At 36.7% G+C, this 25,929-nt stretch overlaps 1 protein-coding gene across 6 annotated transcripts in view; it reads left to right on the top strand.

The window, feature by feature from the left end:
- Window positions 1-25,929, top strand: part of RELCH (RAB11 binding and LisH domain, coiled-coil and HEAT repeat containing) — a 146,460-nt gene that overhangs the window by 11,564 nt on the left and 108,967 nt on the right. For all 6 annotated transcript variants that reach the window (XM_003340611.4, XM_007486853.3, XM_007486852.3 and 3 more), the window contains exon 2: window positions 24,747-24,836. In XM_003340611.4, the coding sequence (XP_003340659.1) occupies window positions 24,747-24,836 (90 nt within the window). The remainder of the gene's footprint in view (window positions 1-24,746; window positions 24,837-25,929) is intronic.

Genomic DNA, 25,929 nt, shown 5'->3' with positions numbered 1-25,929 from the left:
GGGAGATATAAAGAGTGAGAAGCCAAAGAGCGAACCTAGATTTTGAACCTTTAGTGACTGGCAGGAAAATATTCTTGACAGTAAAAAGGAAATTCAGGGGGAATAGAGTTAGAGAAGAAAATAAGCTTAATTTTGGGCATTGAATTTAAGATGTCATCTAATTTAAGATGTTCACTAGGCATCACTTTGGAGGTTAGGAGAGAGTTTAGGACTTGGCAAGTGGATATGAGAATCATATTTGTAGAGCTGATAATTGAAACCAGGGAAATTGATGTCACCAAATGAAGTAATATCAGAGAAGAAAACATGGCCCTGGACAGTCCTGAGTGACACCCAGTTATTGGCCTTTTCAGTGATTTAAAGATTAAATTTAAATCATTAAAGCTATGATGATATAATACATTATTTATGCTATCAAATTCTTCAGTTTTTTTTCTGGTTCTGTTTAAGGTAAAGATAGATTTTTAGAAAATATTTAACCTATCGGATTTAAAATTGAGGTCATGGACATGATAAGAGTCAGGTGCTCTAGTAATAAGATTTTTTTCCCCCAACCAGTCTTTTGGAGCATATATCTTATTGATGAAAAGGAATTTTATGTACATTTAAAAAAATAAAATCTAGCCTCATATATATATATATATATATATACCCTACCCTTATGTGTCATTTTGTTTTGATTGTCCTCGTTTTTTTGGCCCTTGGATAATGGCTTGATAGCTTTAATATATGTAGTTCTTAACAGAGATGTAAAAAAATTTTGAATTCTACTTATTTTTAATGTTAGCTTAGTACAACATGTTGAATGTAAAATAACACTGAACTTGCAATCAAGAAGAATTAGGCTTAATTCCCTCTGTGCCACTTACTGGCCTCAGTATCCTTCTGAAAATTACTTCTCTGATTTCAGTTATTCATATGTTAAAATGAGAATAATAAGAATGCCTTACTCAGAATGTGGTAAGGAAAATCCTTTGTCAGCTATCTAGTGTTGATATGAGTTGTCATCTTAAAGCATTTTGCAGTTCTTTTCATAACAAGTCTTATACACTTTTATTCTTGTTTTTCCAGTGAAGTTTATGGCAGTGTTTTAATTATGATTAAAATCAACCTAGGAATTAGTATGTCAAAAATCTTTGCATCTTATGTTCATAAGATTGGGTAGCTATGTGGTGACAGTGTATAAAGTGACAGGCCTAAAGTTAGGAAAATTCATCTCCCTGAGTTCAATTTTGGCCTCAGATACTTTCTAGCTCTGTGACCCTGGGCAAGACATTATACCCTGTTTGCCTTGGTTTTCCCATCTGTAAAATGAGCTGGAGAAGGAAATGGGAAGCCACTCTAGTATCTCTCCCAAGAAAACCTGAAGTGAGGTCACAAAGAGTCAGACACTACTGAGAAACTACTGAACAAATAATTCCTAAGACTAATGCAGTTAGGAAGAGGTTGCTATTTTCATTGAATCAGTAGCTCTCATTTCAGTGGTTCTTAAAGCACCTTTCTTCCTTTAACTGCCTGAGGAGCTAAGTAGGGCAAGTGTTATCACCCTTTTACTGATGAAGAATTAGATGCCCAGATTGGTTCAAGGATTGCCCCATAGTCATAAGGTTTTTAAATAGCTGATCCAAGACTTGAACCCAGCATTCTTAAAACTTTTTAAGGTTCAGGATTCAAAGCAGTAGAGCTCCTGGTAACCTGCCCTGCAAATCTAAGCATAATCATTTATGGAAGAAAAAATGAATGATTTATTATTAAGAGGCATTGTAAACATTTTTAGAAAGAAAACCATAATCAAAAATATTTTTTGTTTCTTAAACACCCCCAAACAACAGATATGTAAGAGGAGTGAAAAAATGGAGCAGCTATAGAAGGGCAACTGACAGACCTGTAAGAAACTTCCTTCTAAATGTACCCAAGGGGGTAAATGAGAAAGCAAAGATTTGGTGGAGGTAATGTAGAAGAGGTGGATCCTAAGCAGAATCTGTTGATACCTCGCCTGCAGGCACCTGAATGGACAGAAAAGGTCCTCAGCCAACTGACAAGAAGTATGGTTAAGTTCCCAAGGGGGACACCAGGTCTTTGGGAAAACATTGCTCACAAATTGGGTTGATCAGTGACAGATGTGACAGTGAAAGCCAAGCAGCTGAAAGACTCAGTGACATATACCCCAGGAGTGGTTAGCCTTTCGGAACTCAAGTCCACAGCACAGACTTCGAAGCCCACCAGAGTGGTAGTGACACTGTCAGACCCCTCATCAAACAGTGAGAAGAAAAGGAAGAGCCCAGAGAGAGCCTGGGAAAGCCTGGGAAGATGCCGCTGATACCCCAAACCAGGCTTCAGAGGCTCGAGCCTGCTGGCCTCGAGGCCGAGAAGTCCAGAGGGAAGAGGCAGAAAGACTTTAACCTGAATGAGCAGGACAAGCCCAGCAAGGAGGAGGAGGGATGATGGAGAGCCAGGAGCTGCCAGAGGCCAAGGAGCTCTAGACTCAGAACAAACAGAAACTACTGGAATTGACTCTGCAGCAGTAGTCTAAGGAGCATGTAACATCAGGACATTACTTGATAGAATACCCCAAGACCTGAGAGAAGAACAGCTCTAATCAGTAAATAACTGGCGCGATATAACATCGACATTGCAGCCTTAAGCGAAACACGCTTACCAGAAGAGGGATCACTCAGCGAACCCACCACTGGATACACCTTCTTCTGGAAAGGTAGAGCCTCAAATGAAGACAGAATCCATGGTGTTGGCCTGGCCATCAAGACCAGTTTGCTCAAACAGCTGCCAGACTTGCCTGTGGGCATCAGCGAGAGGCTCATGAAGATCCGTTTGCCTCTCAGCAAAGACCTGTATGCCACAATCATCAGCGCATATGCCCCAACACTGACCAGCACAGAGGAGACCATCGAGCAGTTCTACTCTGACCTGAGTGCCGTCCTGCACTCAGTGCCCACAAATGACAAGCTGATATTACTGGGAGACTTCAACGCCCGCGTTGGCCAGGACCATGAAAGATGGAAAGGAGTGCTCGGCAAACACAGCATGGGCAAAATGAACAACAATGGCCTACTGCTACTCAGCAAATGCTCAGAGTTCGAACTCACCATCACGAACACTGTGTTCCAAATGGCGAACAAATATAAAACAACATGGATGCACCCAAGATCAAAACAGTGGCATTTCATTGACTACATCATTGGACACCGGCGAGACATCCAGGATGTAAAGATCACCAGAGCCATGAGAGGAGCCGAATGATGGGCAGACCACCGATTGGTTAGAGCGACTCTTCAAATGCGCATTGCACCTCACCATCCAAAACACGCTCAGTTAGCGCATTTTACAACGTGAGTCGTCTTAGAGATCCATCTTATTTGCAAACATTCCAGTCCTGTCTGGACAACAAGCTGTCTGCCAAGGGATCACTCACTGGAAGCTCAACTGAGAAATGGAACCAGTTCAGAGACTCAGTGAAGGAAACATCGAAGGCAGTCCTAGGCCCCAAACAACGCAACCACCAGGACTGGTTCGACGAGAACAACACTGCTATTGAAGACCTATTGAGCAAGAAGAACAAAGCCTTTATGGAGTGGCAAAATAACCCAAACTCTGCTCCTAAAAAGGACAGATTCAAGTCTCTCCAAGCCACGGCGCAGCGTGAGATCAGGAAGATGCAAGACCAATGGTGGGAAAAAAAGGCAGAAGAAATCCAGCAGTTTGCTGATATGAAAAACTACAAACAATTTTTCAGTGCTCTCAAGACTGTCTATGGGCCATTAAAACCCTTAACAGACTCCTGTCATCTGTTTCAGAGCAGAACCTGCCTAAATCACAATGTGGCTTCCGACCAGATCACAGCACCATCGACATGGTCTTCACAGTGAGGCAAATGCAGGAAAAATGCCTTGAGCAGAACCTGAGTCTCTACATTGTCTTCATAGACCTGACAAAGGCGTTCAACACAGTGAACAGGGACGCATTGTGGGTGATCCTCAGCAAGCTTGGTTGCCCAGCAAAATTCGTCAAACTGATCCAGCTCTTTCATGTCGACATGACAGGGGAAGTCCTATCTGGTGGAGAGACTTCTGATCGCTTCAACATCTCCAATGGCGTGAAACAAGGCTGTGTCCTTGCTCCGGTACTATTCAACCTGTTTTTCACCCAAGTATTACGGCATGCTGTGATAGATCTAGACCTGGGCGTCTACATCAAATACCAACTGGATGGCTCACTATTCGACCTTCGCCGCCTGACTGCAAAAACAAAGGCAACAGAGAGACTCATCCTGGAAGCTCTCTTCGCAGATGACTGTGCTCTCATGGCCCACCAAGAAAATCGTCTCCAAACCACTGTGGACAGGTTCTCCACCGCAACAAAACTGTTTGGCCTGACGATCAGCCTCAGCAAAACAGAGGTGCTGTTCCAACCTGCACCAGGGAGGGCAACAAACCAGCCGTGCATTACAATTGACGGCACGCAGCTTTCTAACATCGACACTTTCAAGTACCTGGGCAGCACCATCTCCAACGATGGGTCCCTAGACCACGAGATTAATGCCAGGATCCAAAAGGCCAGCCAGGCACTTGGACGGCTGCGCTCCAAAGTCCTCCAACACAGAGGTGTAAGCACTGCGATGAAGCTCAAAGTATAACACAGTGGTCCTCAGCTCACTCCTGTAAGGTTGTGAGACATGGACACTGTACCGGAAGCACATGAAACAGCTGGAGCAATTCCACCAACGCTCCCTCCGGTCAATCATGAGGATCCGATGGCAGGACCGTATCACCAACCAGGAAGTCCTCAACAGAGCCAACTCCACCAGCATCGAAGTCATGGTCCTCAAAACCCAGCTACGATGGTCTGGACACGTCATCTGCATGGACCCACAGCGAATACCAAGACAGGTATTCTATGGTGAACTGTCAGCTGGACTCAGGAAACAAGGCCGACCAAAGAAAAGATACAAGGACCAGCTAAAGTCCAACTTGCAGTGGGCTGGCATTACACCAAAGCAACTAGAACTCACTGCTTCTAACAGAAGCAGCTGGCGAACCCACATTAACCATGCCCACGCCACCTTTGAAGATGAGTGACGTCGACATCTTGCCGCTGCGCACCGACACCAGGCCACAACCACACTTCCCGTAACAACTGGAGTCCCATGCCCCATGTGCCACAAAATTTGCTCCTCAGCCTTTGTACTCCAAAGCCACGTGAGGGTACACCGTAGATGAAACTGCACAAAGACAATAGTCATTCTCAATCACCGAGAGACTACCACTACTACTACCTCAGTATTTCTATTTGTCATGTACCTTAGTTTAAAAAAAAACGCCGATTTTAAAAATAAAAAAACTTTTTAAGGTTCAGATTAACTATAGATGTTAATGTAGTGTGTTATAGATGGTCTTTTATCTAGAGCAGGGCTTTTTATCTTAATTTTCTTTCTTTTTTTTGGTATATTTTTAGACTTCATTGTGCCTTTTAAAGCCTGTAGCCCCCTTTTCAAACAGTGTTTTTAAATTCATAAATTGAAACACATAGAAGTTCGAAACAAAACACTCCTATTGAAATACTCTTACCAGAGTATTTGTTAAAAATAAGTTCACAAATTACAGTTTAAGGATGTGTGATCTAGATAGCTTGTTTTAGAAGCATCATCTGAAGAACCAGACAATAAAGCAGCTAGCTGACACAGGGGGGAACTCATTGGCCCTAGAGTCAGACTTGACTTCAAATTTATTCCCAGATACTTACTAGCTGTGTGACCATGGGCAAGTCCTACTTAACCTCTCTTCCTCAATTTTCCTCAACTATAAAATGTGAAGAACAAATAAGGTAATATTTGTGAAGTACTTCGAATAGTGCCTCACACATAATAGGCTCTTAGAAAATGCTTTTTTAAAATCTTTGTCTTATCTAAGAAACTTTTCCATTTCATTCTGGAAGCTCCTCCTAATTCAAATGTATAGAAGAACCTCAGAGTTGGAATAGACTTGAGAAACTTATCTATTCCTATACAGAATGAGAGATCACATATATACTTTTAGCTGAAAAATTCAAGTGAGAGAGAATTCCCTACATGCTATGGTAGTTCTATTTATGCTTGTTTAGCATGAAGCTTAAGTTTGCCATTTTGTATTTATACCCATTGTTGCTTCTTCTGCCCTTCTGGGCCAGAGAGAATCGTTTGAATCCTTCCATTTGACTGCCTATTAGAATGTAAGCTCCTTGCATTTAGGGATTGTTTCATATTGTGTCCTCAGTGCCAACACAATGCTTGGGCCATAGTAGACACATAACAAAGACTTGATTGATTAACTGGTAAGAATATTAAGACCAAAAGAAGTAAGGTGACTTGCCCAAGATTACATAGCTCAGACCCAGGATTCTAACACACATTCTCTTATTTCAGAACCAACACTTTTTTTCCCTGCCTCTTGAATCCAAAGCTCTAGCTTTTTGAGATATTTTTGGATCTTGACTTTGTCAGCCAATATATTAGCTATCTTGCCTAGCTTTTTGTCACCCACAAATTTCATAGAATGACATCTATACTTTTTTCCTGGTCATTAATATAAAAAGGTTAATATTATATTACATTATTATGTCATAATAATATAAACTACAGGCCAAAGGACAAGGTACTCTATTAGTGACTTCCAACAAGTTGGGAATGAATAATTATTCTTTAGGTCTGGTCATTTAACCAGCTTGGAAATCCACCTAATCCTCATCTCATGCTCTGTTACAAGAATAGTCTAAAAGAGTTTCTGAAACTCCTTCCTAAAACTTAGCATTCTTGTGATTATTAAGTCAGAAAAGTTAATGAGTTTAGTCTGGCACAACTTGTTCATAATTAAGTCATTATAGCTCTAATAACTGCTTCTTTTTCTAGAAATTATCTAACTATATATTTTAGAATTTTGGTAAGAATCAGTCATAACCACTGTCCTTCAATTTGAAGATTTTTGATTTATTTTTTAAATTGGGATAACATTTACCTATCTTTGGCCTCATAATAGCTTTCCCGTTTTCCAATCTACTTTGAAACTCACTGACAGTGTGCTCAACAGTTGTATATAGAATCTACCAGTTCTTGAGTACTGTGGAACATAATCCATCTGTACTTGGAGCCTTGAAATTATCAAAAGCAGTGAGGTTCTTTTTTATTGTTTCCTTAGAACTCTTAGGTAGAAATTTGCTTCTAGTCTTTATTGTTGTTCTGTAATCTGTAACTTTCAGTCCAAATATTATCCTCCTCAAGAGAAAAAAGAATAAAATAAAATTTTAACACTTCTCCCTTCTATCTATCATATATTATCATTGTCACTTTGAGCAATGGCCTATACCTTTTATAGTCTTTTAATACCATTTTTTAGTGTTGTCCTTATCTTTCTTCTCTAGCTACAATTTATTCTGAACTTTAGATTTCCTGACACAATTGTGGGTCCTTTTGGAGACTGTTTGGAAACATTTAGTTTCTATATCACCGTCATTTCCTATATGTCCTGTCTACATTTCCTACACAGAAAGTCATTCCTTTTAATAAAGAATTTAAAATGAATTTGAGTCCAACAGTATAAACCATAGCCCCCAAGTTCTACAAAGAAGGGAAAGAGGAACATTTTCTTGTTTCTAATACAATGCAAAGTTTGATCATTGTAATTATGAAGCATTCAGTTTTTATCATTTTCTTTCAGTTTACCTGGTTATAGTCATTTAGTGAATTATTTTCTTAGTTCTATCTGTTTCACTTTGTAGTAATTCACATAAATCTTGCCATACTCTTTATTTTCATTGTTTCCAGTGAAATAATATTCCAGTAAATTGATATAGTTTATCCAGTCATGCTTCAGTCAGCCATCTTTCTACTTTGTTTCTAGTTTTTTTTTTCTACTATACAAGTGTTACTATCAATATTTTATCATTTATAGGACCTTTTTTCTTTGACCTTCATGAAATCTGCTTAGCAGAAGATTCTCTAGGTGAAAAGATATGACTGTTTTAGACTAGACACTATTCTTAAAGGACCAGACCACACATTATATTCATGCTTACCTGCATTGCTTAAAATCCAAGTTGCTAAGTGAATTCTCTATACTTTTATATTTTTAACTTATTTTTTCCTTATGAAAATTGTTTCTCTTCCTACCTTTTGATGTCTGTTCTTGAGAACTTCCCATGCTTCATGGTCTCAATTCCCCTGTACAGTTATATTCCATTTGATTCCACTAGCCTTTCAAATCTGTTCTCCTAAAATAGATATATTTTAGACTCTCCCCAGATTTTCTTTGTCACAACTCCAAGACGAAGTTCTCCCCAAGCATCCAATCATCTTCATCCGAGGAAATTAATTCCATCTTAGTAGTGAGAATCAGATCCAAAAGAAAAGTCTTCTTTGGTCCCTTTATCTTTTGAAAGATGAAAATATTAAATAAGTCAAGATTGCAAGCTATTTCTTTTTGGTAAGAGAGAGAAACAGATTTCTGGATAATCAAAGTCCCCCATCACTGCTATATTGTACATCTAAAATGGGTTTCTGATCTGTTTGTTGACTTCTCACTTATTTTCCTTTTTTGTCAAATGGATGACAAACTCAGCTCAGTTTCCAGTGCCCTTTCCCCAGATATTCTACCATACTGTCCACTTCCAGTTCCTGGATTTCTTCTTAATATACAGTACTACATCCCTCCCTCCCACCTTTTTTTATCTGTCCTATTTTTTTATTATTAATTTTGTTTCCAGTCAGCAAAATTGTCTTCTCATTTTCCCACCCCAGCTCCCAATTGAGAAATAAAAATAAAACTACAGCTTTGAATACATATAGTCAAGTAAAACAAATTTCCACACTGGACACATTTCCCCTCCAACTCCCCCCACCAACATACATAGCATTCTATACTCTCATCTTTCAGGAGGTAGGTAACCTGTTTCATCATTAGTCCTCTAGTAGTGGTAGTCTCTTGGTGACCAAGAATGACAATTGTCTTTATGCATTATCATCTTTGTGCATATATACATCTATGATGTACCTCATGTGGCTTTGAAGTCCAAAGACTGAGGCACTTCCCTACTTCCCTAGGATGTTGGTTAGAAGATTTATGAGAAGTCATGGATATAAGTCTCACATTATTAAAACAATATGGCTGCTTTCTGATTCTTACCTTTTGATGAAAAGATTCAAATCTGAACCTTAAATTCTTTTTCTCTTGTGTTAAACTTACCTTGTAAGTTATTCATTCAAGTGTTTAGAGTGCCTAGCAAGACAAGGTAAATAGACTTCTGGCTAAAAGGGAAGTTAGAAATTGTTTTAGTGATGAAGATTAACTGACTTGTTACAAGGTCACACAGTTGATTAGGTACTCAATAAATATTTTTTGGTCAATTGAAATTTTCATTACCTAGAACTATGGCTATGTTAAGTTCCCTTAACTTCTCAGTAGCTTTAGTTTCCTAACCTATAAAATGAGGAGATTAAACTAGATGATCTCCCAAATATGCTATAATTGCACTTCAGACCCAGGATTTTCTCCATCATGCCACAGAAACATCTTCAAGTTTGCTCTTTTCCTAGATTGCTCACACTGGAAGTTCCCTCTGCCCATCAGTTTTCTTTCATTGAGTAATTCCTCCCTGAACTTTCATTTTAAAGAGGATGCCCAGACCAGCCTTATCTTCATTCTTTTTTTCTGATTCTCTGGCCTTTCTGCACATACCTTTGCTTGGGTACCTCTCACTTTAGTTTTCTTTTTGTATGTGTTTTTTTCTCTGTTGGAATATAAGGTTGTTGAGAACAAAGACTGTCTTTTCTTTATACTTGTATTTATACTCCCAAATTTTAGCACCGTTCCTGACATAAACTTTACACAGTAAAGTTTAATGAGTGTGTGTTTACTTGTTGCTTTGATGTGACTGAAGTATTCAGAAAGCTCTTTACTGGCTGTCCAGAAATACAAGTAAGTCATTTGTGCCAGAATGCTCTTGGGAATCTTGGGAACACTTTCTACTCCTGAATCCAGAAGGAAGGGAAAGAGAGGTTGATAGAGTTGGTTAGAAGAGCATGAACTGCACCTAGATTCAAGAGGCTAAGCAACCCCAAGGCCAAAGTCAAACTTCATAAAAGAGAGGCTCAGCAGGAAGTTGTGAATTAAGTCTGAGAGCACAAAGTACAAAACTGGGGAGAGATTAATAAAAAGCAAGGAAAATACATACTACCTGGCATTAGAAAGACATATAACTACTAATAGTTTTTTCTTATTCAAGGAATCATCTTTAGACAGCATATTTTTGGGGGTAGTAATATAATAATCATACCTCCATCCTCACTCAGCCTTAGCTATATTGGATTCAAAAGTAGTGTATATTCTACCCATTTACCACCCCTATTTCTTCTGCCAAGTATTAGTGGCAAGGTTTTTTTTTTCCTTTTGATAACTTTTTTTTTTGCATGACCTTCTCTGACCATTCTTTCTCTTTTAAAAAAAAGTATTTGTTACATTAAAATATCCAGTTAATTCTCTCCTTTCCCTCACCCATTCATTAGAGAACGATATTTTACTTATTTCTATTTATTCATCAGTTCCTTCTCTGAAGGTAGAGATACGCATCATTCTTCAAACAGTATTTCCATTGCTGTGTGTAATGTTCTCTTAGTTCTGCTCATTTCACTCTTCATAATTTCATGTAGGTCTTTCCATATTTTTCCAAAATAAACTCATCAAAAATAGTTTTACCACAACTTCAAGACTCCTGTTCCTGGTAGGGTTGGGCCAACATGATAAAAATGACAATAATATCTAAATTAATTTACAGATTTAGTGCTATATCAAGCTACTACTACTATACAAATACCTAAATTAATTTGAAGGAATAAAATGCTCTGGAATTTCAAGTGAAATATGTATACATGTATTTATTTGGAAGTATAGGGAGAAATGGAATGAAGAAAAGGAATCACTTCCAGATCTAAAATTATATTATGAAGTTATATGTGTCACCTATTTAGTTGGAGTTAAAAATTAGAAAAATAGAACAGTTGAACAAATTAGATAAGGAATAGTCAGAAAAAATCATAATGCAAAGATCTCAGAATGGATAGGTAGCCTAAATATTACATGTTATACCTTAAAAAAATTGGAAGATAACTAAGTCTGGTCCCTTTCACAAACATGGCTAAGGGGAAATCAAACATGGAATAGAAAAATTAAACAACAAACAAAACCATTATGATTAAATGAAACTGTGAAAAAATTTTGCATGAATGAAATCAGTGTAATTAAGATAAAAAGGGAAGCTGATGTTTGGATTAATATTTCTTAAGAACTAGTCCTCTAAATGTTTTCATCATGTTTTCCTTTAAATTTGGTTGGTCTGCTTTGGATATTTGGATTTTTCCTCAGCATCATAAATATCTCCTAAAATCTACTAAACTATTAAAATAGTCAGCCAGATAGTGCTTATTATCCCACATATGAAAACCTAGAGAGTCTCAACTTACAAATATTAATAGATAACTAAAACAGTTCACTTCCAGTTTCATTTAAATAGTGAGTTGTGATAGAGAGATATGTACATAGTGTACACAGTGTCCCAGCATTTAGCAGATTGTCTGGAGTATACTAGATGTTTATAAATTCAAACTGGAAAACTTAACTGAGAGGATATGGTATCTTCTCCTTTCTATTCCTTGTAAACTAGTCTCTCAGTGTTTTCATAGTTGCTGTTTTGCCTCTAACATGGCCCTCCTTTATATATACTTGATCCAATCCAGCTATTTTTCTTGTTTTTGTTCTTTATCTCCATTTCTGCTTCCTCTATAAGCACTTCAGGAACTGTAATGTTAGATTACAATTATGGTAGTACCTTTGATATAGAAAACAGTTTGTTTTAAAAGTTTTGTGGGTCTTTTCTTTTTTTCTTGCCTTGGTAATATTCTTTCTGGGGTAGCTACTTGATGCAATGGAGAAAGCTCTGGGCCTAGCATTGCAAAGACCTGTGTTCAAATCTGTCTTGGATACTTAATAGCTCTGTGACCCTGGGCAAGTCACTTGACTTCTATCTTCCTCAATTTTCTCAACTGTAAAATAGAAATAAGAATAACATATACCTCACAAGGTTGTAGTGAAGGTCAAATGAGATGATATTTATAAAGTACTCAGCACAGTGTTTGGCAGTAGGCACTTAATAAATGCTTATCCCCTTCCCTTCCTTTCCAGTTACATCCTTGAACTCCTTTGGAATGACTTTGTTTAATTAGATATCTTGCAAGCTTATTTAGATTGATTTTACTCTCCCCTCAACAGAAAAATAGGAGGAAAGAGAGAGAAAGTAGAATTAGAAGAAGGGTAGATTAAGGGAAGGATTAGTCATGAGCAAATCTAATTCCAACTAAGATTATACAAAAAATATTTATAACACTTTTTGTTTGAAGTGACAATTGGAATCTGAAGAGACATACATTAATTAGTGACTGAATAAGATTTGGTATATAAATGTGATGGAATACCACTATAAGAAATGATGAAGGAAATGGTTTCGGAGAATAAACTCTGAGAAGACTTGTGTGAACCTAATATATATAGATCCCATTCCTCCTCGAAACTCTAGGCCAGGGCCTTGGAGGTGGCCATATCTTTAAATATTATTAAAGGGATTTTAACAATGATAAGGCTTTCAGTTGCACTTTTTTTCAGAGTTCCTTTCTGTGACTGGTGGTGAGAATGTTAAAACTACCTTGGCAGGAAGTAAGGGAGTTGCCTTCTTTAAGCAGGACTCACTCCTCACTTATCAACTCCCTAGGGGTAGGTAGGTTAGGTAGTATTCCCATTTTTTAGATGAAGAAAATAAGGCTCAGTAATATTAAACATACTTATTAAGCGAGGGAGGTTAGATAGGTGCTGATATTAATATTTGAGATATTTAATACTGGGAGAATAATATATACAATGACAATGTTGTAAAAACAAACAACTATTGTTTGAAATTCTGACAAGAAAACTGTGGCAAACAAAGATTTGCCCTGGGTCGCACAGCTAGTATCTAATGTCATATTTGAACTTGGGACTCTTGACACTTGTTCCAAGGCTTTATCCACTACTACATGTAGCTAGATTTGACAACATCTTTGACCAGAATAACCAAATGCTAAGCCAGAAGTACCATTCTTAATCTGTTAAGAGAATGTTGAATTCTATATATTGTTTTGTTGAGTGACTTTTTTTCTTTCATTTTTATTTTTTATGAAGGGAAAAAGGGTGGCTTTGATAGACAGGAGGGTATAATTGTTGGGACATATCTAGAATTTAAGGTACTATAAGAGGTTGATTAAAATTTTAAAGAGAGGCTTGTATAATTTCTATTATCTATAAATATGAAGTTCCCTCATCATGGATTCCAAGTAGCAGCTCAGTATAATAGACTGATTCTATAATAGCTATATCCCTAATCTTGTGTCTGATATTTGGACCTGTTGAGCCTTGGGATAGAACTAGACCATAGTCACCCATCAAGCCACTGGGCAGAATAAATTGGCACATCAAATGCCAAGTCTTTGCCCCATAGGTGATTTGAGTTTGATGGCATTATTTTACAAGTTTCCAGTTCACTCATGTAGCACTACAATTTAGAGTAAGACCATAGTTCTAACCATGGGTGTATGCTACTTGCAATTCTCTACCCATGAATTTATAGTGTTTATGGGTGGAGTGGCACTATGAACCACAGATGATGCATATTTGCTTTTGAAACAGCCCATTCAAGGATGAAAAAATAATCTATTTCCACTCAGTCATCAAATCTTGTCGAGGGCTTTCTTCACATTATTCCTTGAGTCTATGTTATATTCCTTTTAATTTCTGCTACAGTCTTTTTTCTTTTAAATTCTTTTATCTCATTCTAGCAGTTTTTATATATTCTTTCTATCCTCCATATTGTCACCAGGTTGTTTTTTAATACCAGATTTATGATTCCACTAGTTTAGAGAACTCCCTCTACCAAAGTAAATCTTGATTGGCTTTGTTACTTATAGGCTTAAAGAGAGTTGGAAATGGGAGGTACTAAGAAGTTTGGTGTACTTACTTAGTGTTACATAGCTATTGTTCATCCTTTTCTGGAAGAGGACTAATGACATCATAAGGTGATGTCTTGACTTTCATGTGGATTGGATTTAAGTGAGGTAGAGTTGTACAAAGCCATAAGCCTCACTCTATTCCAGAGTCATCCAAGTCCAGTGGCAAGACTCCTGTCAGTGATGATGTAGGTGCTGCAGGAAATGATCTTAGTCCCTTTAATATCTGATAAAGCTCTAGGTGCTTCATAGCACCTTCTTCAGCTGCCCGTCTGTTAGTTGAACATATTGTTCTCATTTGCCCATTCCAGCAAGGGAATTCTTCACATACTTGGGGTAGACATCTCCCTAAGTCATGGATGGGTTTGAGGCCTTTCAGTTACCCTGAACCTGGTTTAGGCTGTCTGCTGAGATGGTTTTATCAGTATGGCCTCTACGTGCTAAAGGTTCTTGGAGCCATAGATGAGAATTAGGTGACAGGTAGACACCAAAGGTAGATAAGCTGCCTTAAAAAGGGCTTAGCAAGCCCTCACATCACAGTCTTTCCTGACATCTTCTTTACCCCAGCTAGAATGTATCAGGTTTTTTTAATTATACAAGTTAAAATACTCCCTATTAACATTTCTCTTAGAACAAATCCACAGATATCTTATCCATTAAGTACAGAGCCACTGGGCACTCTTTTTTCTTATAAGGGGAGTAATCATAACTTGGGGTGTATTGGCAAAGGAGCTTGTTTTTTATCCTAGAAGTCAATAGGATCCACTGAAGCTTCTTGTGCAGGGGAATAATGTAGTCCGATTTGTGCTTTAGGAATGTCATTTTGGCAGCTGTGTGGAAGATGGATCGGAGAGGGAAGGGAGAGGCAGGGAGGCCAGTTGGTCACTGAATAAACACTTAGTGTGTATCAGGTAAGGTGCTTAAGTTCTGGAATACAGTGAGCTCACAGATATTGTAGTAGTTCAGACTAAAGGTGAAGAGGGCTAGAACTAGGATGATGACCTCTTTAGTAGAAAGAGAAGAGGATCAATGAGGAATGGGTAAACAAATTGTGACAGGTGGTTTGTAATAACATTTCTGTACTACAAGAAATGAGGAGCAGATGAATATAGGGAAATTTTGAAAGACTCATGTGAACTGATGAAAGATAAAGTAAGCAGAGCCTGAAAAACAATGTACATGACTCCCAACAATGTGAATGGAAAGAACCAGCTCACCACAATTGTAACTAAATGTCATGCAATTATAAGGCAAAAAGCCTAGCTCCAAAGAAGTGATATGAGAAGACACTTCCTTTCCTCGTCCCTGGAAAGTCTACTCTTGTGGAACATCAGCTGACGTCAGACTTTTTGGGAAGTTGATTGTTTTTGCCATTCTGTTTTTTCTAATCTTTTTTTTTATATATTTTAATAAAGCATATCTATTTGGGAAGGGGGAAGAGAGATAAATATAAGTAACATTTTAAAAGGTATCAATAAAATTCTTTTTTTTTTATAAAGAGAAAAGGATGAGTTTGTGAGATGTGGCTCCTCATAGGTACTGCACCTAGGACCTGAAATAATTTTCCTGGTATAATTAATTATTAAATCTCTGGCTAGTTTCAGCTGGTACCAACTACTTCCCTACCCAAAGTATCTAAAAATGAAAAATCCTTCTAAAATTATACTAAACATGTAGGAAGGATTTGCTAGCAGGAAAATATGATTAGTAATAGAATTTATTTTTTGTGTGTGTGTATGGCTTGGGCAATCAACTGTGGTACTTTATGGTTACACTATGTATCATAGTTATTTTACTTAATAACTTTCTAACTGGTTTTACTAGTTTGGCCTCTGTGATGCAGCTCTTGAATACTGAGTTCCTAAGCTATAAAATAAATTATCAAAGTTGTATGATAGACTTTGAGGTTTAAATGATTTTTCTGATTTGAGTAAGGTTGCTGAAATTTTTTCATTCACTTATTACCTGTATGACCTTGTGCATGTTTCTTAACTTCCTTGGGCCACAATTCCTCATCTGTAAAATGAGGAGGCTCGTACTAGATGACCTCTGAGATCCCTCCCAGTTCTAAACCATTTTTGGATCCGATTTGAAAAGTAACATTTGGGGTCATATTACCTGAGAAAAGCATGGAACATATTTTTGTATAGTATTTGTTAGAGAAAGATTGTAGTTTCCATTTCTGTTGCAAAAAAAAAAATTATGTACCATCAACTTTGAGCCTAAAAGCCAGTAGTCTATTAATTTTGTGACATAAAGAAATTATTTGGGTAACTTACTCATTGTCACACAAATAGTAAGTGGCATAGCCAAGAGAATTTTAATCTAGTTCATATGCTACAAATCAGTGATCCTTCTGTTTCATAATGCTGCCTCTTCTGATATCCCTAGGAGCTTTAATAGCTTACAGCAGTATCAGGTTTGGAAAATCTTATATATAAACACCCTGTGTGCTCAGACTAGCCACCTCTCAGGTAAGGCAAGGATTCTGAACTTATAGTGAGAATTGTAGTTTTCAAAGTCCTAGAAAATCTTAGAGCTATATCAAGGTCTTTAAAGGTGGGAGGGGAAGAGTATGGGTCAGCAGGAGCTGTTGAATGACTGATATGGAGCAGAGTCAGGAATATTGGGGGGGATTGGAGAAACCTGGAAGCTACATGATGGTAGACATTTAGACTGGGTACTGACAGTGTGGGCAATGATGCAGCCAGAGCCATCATTTTGCCTATTGAAGTCGACATTGGGGAAGGTATGGCAGAACTATTTTACAGAATGATAAAAATGTGAAAGTTGTAAGGGACCTCAGTAGGGAATCAGCCCAACCTTTATACAAAAGGAATCTTCCCTATAATATGCCAATAATGTCATCAAACCTTGTGCTTGAAAAATTTATCACCGCTCAAGACAGATCATGCCAAAAGGACAACTCTAATTCTTAGGGTTTTTTTTTTTCCTAACACCAAGCCTACATTTTGACCTCTTTTCAACAGCCCTCTAATCGCTCCTGGCTTAGCTAGCTCACTGGGGTCAAAAGAACAAACTTCTTCCATGTGACAGATAACTATTTTCCTGTGTCTTTTCTCCAAGCTAAACATACCCAATTCCTTCCAACTGATTTTCATCTGTCATTGATTCTTTTTCTCCCCAAAAAAGTATTGGAACTGATGCTTCAAATTTCCCCTGCATCCATATTTTATAAGCAGATCCCAGAAATTTAATGCCAAAGTCTCTATATTGGATATTTGTTGTAACTTTTTGTTTTATTTATCTTTAAAAACATTCTCCTTTTAGAATTCATGATTGATCATGATTAAGTTCTATCCTTCACAACATATCTGATATTGCTCATACCACCCTTCATTATCTCTAGCTTAAACTATTACAGTAGCTTACTTCATACTGCAATCTGTCCTCCACTCATCTATCAGCACGATCTCCCCAAAGTGCATTTCTGATTATGTCACCCTCCTCTCCCACTCAGTAAATACCAGTAGCCTTTTATTAGCTCTGGAATTAAATATAAAATCCTCCTTTTTTACTATTTTATTATTTGTTTGCCTGATGTCTCATCCACAAGAATTAGCTGCCGGAGGATAAGGGACTCTTTTTTTTTTTTACTCTCTTTGTATCCCCCATACTTTGCCCAGTTGCTAGTACATATTAGGTACTTAATAAATTCTTTTTGTTGACCAAGGTGTGTAGCGGGCATGTACACTTGTGTGTGTGTGTGTGTGTGTGTGTGTGTGTGTGTGTTTATTTCATGAGGGGAAATGGTAAAAGCTGAGTTGCTATCCAAGAAACAGTATTTTTTAAAAGAAGTTGAAAGAGATCTAAATCTCTGCTCTAGCACTGGAAATTTTTCTGAGGGGATTCTGTAAAAATGATATTTGTTGTGCTTTAGTCATTTTTATTCATATCCGATTGTGACCCCATTTGGGATTTTCCTGGCCAAGATACTGGAATGATTTGCCATTTCCTTCTCCAACACATTTTACAGATGAGGAAACTGAAACAAACATGGTTAAGTAACTAACTTGCCTCAGGCACACAGCTAGTAAGTGACTATAGCTGGATTTGATCTCAAGTTTTCTAGATTCCAGGCCCAGCATTCTATCCACTACACCACTTGTGTGTGCACACGTGCATGTGTGCATATTTGTAAAACAGTGTCTATATATACATATACCATTAAATGTCAGACTTTGATACTACAACAGTAAGCTTGATATTCAGTCTGCTCTCGACTAAGCATAGCAAATGGAAACATGAAATAAACACACTCACATGCACGTGCATACTATGCACCTTGGTCAACAAGAATTTATTAAGTACCTAATATGTACCAGCAACTAGGCAAAGTATGGGGGGATACAAAGAGATATCCTCAACTGCTCATTTTTGTGAATGAAACATCAAGTAAATAAATAATAAAATAAATATATAGTAAAAAGAAGAGAATTTTATATTTAATTTCAGAGGTAATAAAAGGCCACTGGCATAGTTTATTCCCCTTCAACACACTTTCTGACTAGGTTCAAAACCTTGTCATAGAAAATTTTTCCTTCTTAGAAAACATACCACATCAAACAACTCTATTGTAGGTTTGCAAGAGAATGGAGATCCTTAATGGCAATAGTGAATTATTTTTGTTTTTGCTTTCTCAACAACACCTAGAACACTGCCCTACACACCTGTTTGCATTCACTTGTTTTCCCAACTTCCTTTCTTTAAGATCTTTTTGCTTGCCTTTTCACCACTGGTTCAGATTTCTTTGAACAGTTGCTGGGTTGCTGTTCCTTTTCTCTTTGAATGGGAACAAAGCCATTTCCCCAATGAACATAAAATGCTAAAAATGCACAGGAGCTGTATATGCTAATGAAATTTCATTTGCATATATGGTGGTCTTTAGTTTTATCTTTTGTGTAGGTGGAATTAGAACCTTTCCTGTTTTTGTGGCACAAGTGGGTTAGAAAGCTGGTTTAGCATTGCTCTGAGGGAACCTGAGGAGGATGCTGCTAATCAAAAAAGGAAGGCTAAAGATAAGCTTCTCTGACTTAACAAATTTCCTATGGCACTTGGGCTATATTTACCTTCATCTCTTCCAGAACAAACATAAATTAAATAAAGGTACATTTCTTGTCTTTGCTTTGTATTTTAATTAGTATTATGGCCCCTTCCCTCAAGAAACTTACTATATAAATGGGGAAATTCATAATAATACCATAATACATATAATCAACTTGGTCAAGTTACTTAACTTTTCCAGGCCTTCATTTCCTCTTCTACAAAATGGAGGGGGGGGGCATCTCTGAGATCCTTTCCAGCTCCAAGCTTAGGGTCCTTTGGGAATATAAAATCCTAAAAGAGTATTAGAGTAAAACAATGTCATAATAATTCAGAGAAGAAAGAGGTGAGTTGTTGGGAAGGCTTCTTGAGATGCCTTGAACAGTGGATAAGATTTAATTAAGTAGGTATGAGTGGGAAAAACCTTACAGACACAGAGACTATCACAGGACAAGTCATATGATCTATTTATTCGAATGTATGTGCAAGCCTGATTTGAGGGTTCATGATGGGAGATAAATTTGGAAAGAAAACTTTGTATGTCAGATCTAAGGGATTTTTGTCTGCACCTTTTAGGCTGTCAAGAACCATTGAATGTTTGGGGGGGAAGAATGATACACTATTGTACTTAAAGTCATATTTTTAAGTAGGTTAATTTGGAAGTGGTCTAGAATAGTTTAGAAACAGATCAAGTAGAGAATGACCAGTTAGGAGGCTTTTACAGCAATTCTAACCTAAGGTAGTAAGGGCTAAGAGGACAGTGGCTACAGAAATGGGAAGGAAGGGATTCATTCAAGAAAAAGTAAAGGGAGAATCTTGAGAAGTTGGTCATTGGTTTGGTATAGGGTTCAAGGAAGAGACGAGGGTCAAATGAACCAAGGTTTCTATGCCAAAAAAAATCATACTATTAAATAAAGAAATCAGGAATGAATGTTACCTCTCTCACCAAGGAGCTTACTGTCTTAAACCATGTACATGAGTAAATATAATACCAATTTTGTAAAAGTATTTGAGAGATTCAGAGAAAGTGATGGAGGAAAAAAGAGATGATTGGTGCTATGATGTTTATTTAGCCAGGGCTTCAGGGAATAGGTGGCATTTTTGAACAGACATTTGAAGAATGGATAGAATTCTACACAGCAACAGTTGTGGAAGGTGGGCTTTCTAGGTATAAGGTACCTTGTAAACAAAGGAAAGAAAGATAGAGGCTTGCACAGGAAAGAATAATTACGTGAAGCTGGTTTGGTTGGAGTTTAGGGACTGTAGTAAAGAAAACCTTATAAGGTAATATTGAAATGGTAAATTTAAACAAAATTGTGTAAGACTCGGAATGCCAAACTTTTTGTTTTTGAGACTTTTATTTGGTAGGCAGTTGGTAGTCATTGAAGATTTTTTAGCAGAGGAGCACTACAATTAGACTGAAACATAGGGAAGTTAATATGGCAGCAATGTGTAAGAGATGTTCGGGGGGGGAGGGGTAGCTGGGTAGCTCAGTGGATTGAGAGTCAGGCCTAGAGATGGGAGGTCCTGGGTTCAAATTCGACCTCAGACACTTCCCAGCTGTGTGAGCCAGGTAAAGTCACTTGATCCCAGGATTTTAAAAAGAAAAAAGAGATGTTCTGAGATTACAGTTGAAGAGAATTCTTTAAGAGTTTGCATTTGTTAAGAAGGGAGGTTATGAAGGTTTGAATTTAAAGTAAGGTTGTTATTGCAGAAGTAGAGAGGAGGAGAAAAATGCTAAAATGTTGTAGAGACAAAATTGACTGGACTTGGTGATTTAACATGTAAGGGTTGAAGGAAAGAAAATAGTCAACTGGAATTTCAAGTATGGTAGATTAGGAGGGTGGTACTACTATGAACAGAGATAGGGAAGGTAAGAGGTAGAACAGGTGTGGAAGGGATGGGTGAGTAAAATAATTTCATTTTGAACATGTTGTGAAATACTGATGAGAAATCCAAGGGCTGATATCCTCGAGGCACTTTATAATCTAATATGTACTTTGTGTAATATGTCAGATATAGGAGTATAAATTTGAGGGTTCTCTATCAGTAGAGTCAAATTGAAATTAGAAATGGGAACTACTAAGCTGTACCTGGTATCATTGCAGCTGTATATTGACTTAGAAAGCCATATATTAACATTACGTTATATTGCTTATGTTGTTATGTATCTTGCCATTACTTTTTAATGTGGTTCATGTTGCTGGATGCCTCCAGTCTATATAACGGTAGTTATTGAAGTGAATGGAATTGTCATGGGAGAGTATACAGAGAAGAGAAAATGTCCAAAAGTAGACTTTTAGAAAACACCTGCCTCAAGGATTCAATTAAGAAAAGGAGCCTGTGAAGATTATAAAGAAAAAGCAATTAGGGAAACAAGGAAAAAATGGGGGAGATGTGCCATCTCTGAAGAGGAGGAAAAAGAATACCAAGGAGTAGGAATTCTGGGATCAGAAAACCCCCCAAAGGACAAGGCTGTTGAATTTAGCTATTGGGAGGAATTTGATATTCACTCAGTAGAGTAAGTGGGAAATATGCAAAAAAACTGGATAATGAAATAAAGAAATTAATATAAACAACTTTTTCAGACAGATTAGGAAATTGGGTAAGAGAAGATGATACAACAGCTGGAAGGACTAGAAGTTTTAAGCTGGGAATAGGAAGATTGTAGAATAGCAGAGAAGGTATAGCCAGGTTTAAGAGAGAGACTTACTGACAAATGCTAAAATGTTTGTGTTTTAATGAAATTTCAGGTCCAGAAAAATTTGAGAGGCACTGTGGAGTCTGAGATGAATAGTAGGCCTAGGAATGTCCTATAGCCTCTCACTGGTCTAAAAAAACTAAGACTCTTAAGTTGCAACAGTGTTAACTTGCATTGATGGAAGTTTGCTCATTTGGGAGCTTGTTACATCAGTGAAATTGAGTGGTCCATTTCCCTGTTTTATATTCATATATACAATATGAGTGAGTGTATGTATGTGTATGTATAAATGTGTGTGTACATATGTGTATATAGAGAGAGACACATTTGTAAACACATGTATATACATGTATATACATATATATATAAACATACTTTTATTCATGATAGAAACTTCCATTAAGGAAACTCCACCTACCTATGCAGATAGGCAGCTTATATAGTTTTAGAGAATTGCCTGAGACATAATGTTTAAGTGACTTGCCCAAGGTCATGTATCAGTTTCTGGACTTAAAACCAGAACTTCATGATTAAGGCAGGCTAGTCACTATTTCAAGCTGCTTCTCCATATGTAAAATATCAGATAAGTTAGGAGAGTGAGAATATTAACAGCTGGGCGAATTAGGAAAGACTTTGTTAAGAAAATGATGTCTTAATTCCATCTTAGAAGAAAAGAAAAATTCTGAGAGATGGATCCAGAGAAGTTTCTTCCCAGTACAGTTGGTAGTTAAAAGGGTTAAGATTTAAAGACTAGTTTCCATCCCAGTTTGACTAGAACATTCAACAGAAATACAAGTATACCATCCACATTGTAACTTTGCCCATCAGTTTCAATATATCATGGAAGAACATAAGAAATTTAAGGGGAATTTTGAAGAAGCCTCAACACAGAAAACATTTAGAAACTCAAAAATGCATAAAATACATGTATAGTATTATATAATATCAGCATATTTTGTCTTTTAATAAGAGACATAATTCCTTTTTTAAAGTCAAAAGAAGTAAAAATTTGCAAATAGAAAGCAAAAACTAGCAAAAAACACACAAAGTCTAGAAGTATTAACATTAACCTACATATAGCCTATGGCCAAATACTTAACTGAAAATTTAAAAAGCTAGTATAAACATCCCAGAAAAGAAAAAAATTCAGACTTTTTCTCTGTTATGAAGAAAAAGCCAAAAAAAATTATATAAATTTTCCAGATCTCAGGGGTGCCCTGCTCCTCACCCCATGTGATGTGCAAGGGTGTACTTATAGTGTGAAATATGGATAAAGAGGTAGATAGAAGATGGATTATCAAGGACTTGAAATGCTAGACTGGGGAATTTGCATTTTATTTTGGGAGCTACTTGAGATTTTTGTATAGGGGAATGGTGTGATAGACCTTTGCCTTAAAGATTTGGCAGATTTGTAGAAGGTTGATGAGAGAGAGGAAAGCCTGGAAGTGAGAATAATTAACATGATACTGAAAGAGTTCAGACAAGAGATGATGAAGATCTAAGGAAAAATAATATAGAGTTGACTAAACGAGTTACACTGGTATATGAATGTGATGGAATACTATTGTGCTCTTAAGAAATGATGAAGGGTTGGTTTCAAAAGTTTCAAAAAAGCTTATATGAACTGATATAAAGTGAAATGAGCAAAATCAGGAGAGCCTTCTGTGCAGTAACAGCATAGTATAAAGATAATCTACTCTGAAAGACTTAGTTACTATGATTGATATAGTAATCCACCATATTTCCAGAGAGCAATGCTTGAAAATACCATCTACCTCTAAGTAGAGAACTGATGAACTTGGAATATAGACTGAAGAATGTTTTTCTTTCTTTTTCTTGTTTTTATGTCATTTGCTTAATCATTGGGAACATAGTTAATGTAAAAATATGTTTTGCATGATGAGTATTGTATTTCTGCTTTCTCAATAAGTTGTTGAGAGAGAATTTGGAACTGAAAATAGAAAAAAACAAAAAACAATAGACTAGAGAGAAAGCCTGTATCTGACAGTGCAAAAAAAAGAAGAATTTAGAATGGAGGAAAGGGGTGGGTGTGAAAAGATGTAGAAGTAAAATTAGACTTGGCAACTGATTGAATATGGGTGGTAAGGAATAGACCAGAATCCTAGCTCTAAGTTTTGAAAATTGACTACCTTGAAGGTTAGTTTATACTATACTGTACCAAATACTGCTAGCTGGATATATCATTCATTTAGAATTGGAACAGTTTTATACATTTAAGTATCTCTTGAGGATATCACTGAACATTTCCAAACTGAAAATCACAGCAGTGGTGAGAGAGCTAACTAAAACTTCATGGACTTTTTAGCCCCTTTGTAATAGGTTCAAAATGATGACTCTTTCATCCAGAAAACACTGGAGACAGCACATGGTTTTGAACTAGGAATTAAAAGTGCTAAATTTTAGTCTCAAATCTTCTAGTATCTCAGTGTAATCTGGAGCCAGTATTTCATCTTTCTTAGCTTCAGTTTTCCCATGAATGATATATCAATATCAGTATTTTTTTAAGATCAATTAGTATAAAATAGGTAGAATTGGGTGGTTTTTAATAAATAGAAAGTATTTTTAATTACTTCATTTTAAAAAATGCAGTAGTGTATTTTTAATGGCCTAACATACCTTATATATAGTATATGCTCTATAGACATTTGTTATAAATTGCTTTTCTGCTATTTTTAAAAATCTAAAAATAAATTTAAAAAACCTATTTCTGAGATTTGAAGTTATTAATCTGCACGCACACTTTAATTTATTATAATAATCTAATAGTGTTCAAGGATCTTAGAATTTTAGACTTGGATTGGATCTTGGCAATCATGAAGTCTTAAATCCCTGGTTTTACAGATAAGATGAAAACAACCTATTTTAAATCACATTATTTTTTCTCTTTCATAGATCGAGCTGGGAGCATCAGTACCCTTGATTCTTTGGACTTTGCAAGATATTCAGATGATGGAAACAGGGAGACAGATGAGAGAGTAGCAGGTGAGCAAGGTTATAGCAAGTGAAATTGAGCTGAAATTTTGGCACACTAGAAACTATCATATGGCTTTAGGAGTTTTGTCCTCAAAGGTCGTATATAAAAATGTGGAGATTCTTAACTTCTTCTGGCTTCTCTTTCCTCATTCCACCACCATCACTGATATAAAAGAGTCTTGAATGTTATTATGTATTTTTTAATCTGTTGCATTTCTTTGATTTAAAAAAATCTATTACCTAATGGCTAGCCTCCAGGTAAATAAGCCTCTCCAGAGTTAGGTTGGCTGATCTTCAGATGGCAGGCATTATCTGTGTGTTTTATGTAGTATACTTCTTATACAAAGGTGATGCTAATGACACGAGACTTTGCATTTCCAGAAATGGTAATAGATTTACATTGATAGATATTTCAAATAGTAACTAGTGCTAATAAGAGACAAGTTGGTATGGTAGATAGAGGGCCAGCATCAGGAAGACCAGAATTCAGTACATGCCTAGCATTATGATCATAGACAAGTCACTTAATTTCTCAGTAGTTCAATCTCTATTAAGTTACAGAACAGTTACCCATATCCATCTATGGGAAATTTCCACATCAACAGTTTCCCATGTAGAAAAAGCCCTTGGCAAAAAAAAAGACAAGTCATATTCACTAAAACTGCTTGAAACGAGCAGTATAAATTTGTGAGATACAAGGGTAAGAATATAGAATGGCCAAGAAATGAGCAAAGTTGTCTGGTTCATGAGGATTGAACGAGTGACCATATGAGACCCATTAGCATGATACAATAACTCAAATATTCTAAAACTTAAATGCCATTTTTCATAATATGCACATTTTGTATATATTCAAGTTTTCATCTTGGAAGACCCAAGTTGATCAGTATTCTTATTATTTATTTAGGGTGATTTTAGTGTTCCTGTTAAAATGGCACGTGACTGAGGAGGAAAAGTAGTTAAATACTAAACTACTTAGATAATTGCTGTTAATGGAGGTGGGATGATACCAAAATACACATGTCTGACTCAGTTTTCCAGATGAGTCATTAGTTCCTAAATTTTTTCCTAGAAGCCCTCAAACCATTGACAAATCTGTATC

The sequence above is a fragment of the Monodelphis domestica genome, chromosome 3 (assembly GCF_027887165.1).
Source record: "Monodelphis domestica isolate mMonDom1 chromosome 3, mMonDom1.pri, whole genome shotgun sequence".
Lineage (NCBI taxonomy): Eukaryota > Metazoa > Chordata > Mammalia > Didelphimorphia > Didelphidae > Monodelphis > Monodelphis domestica.
The sequence above is the reverse complement of the archived record's forward strand: the minus strand, read 5'-3'. Positions and strand labels throughout refer to the sequence as shown.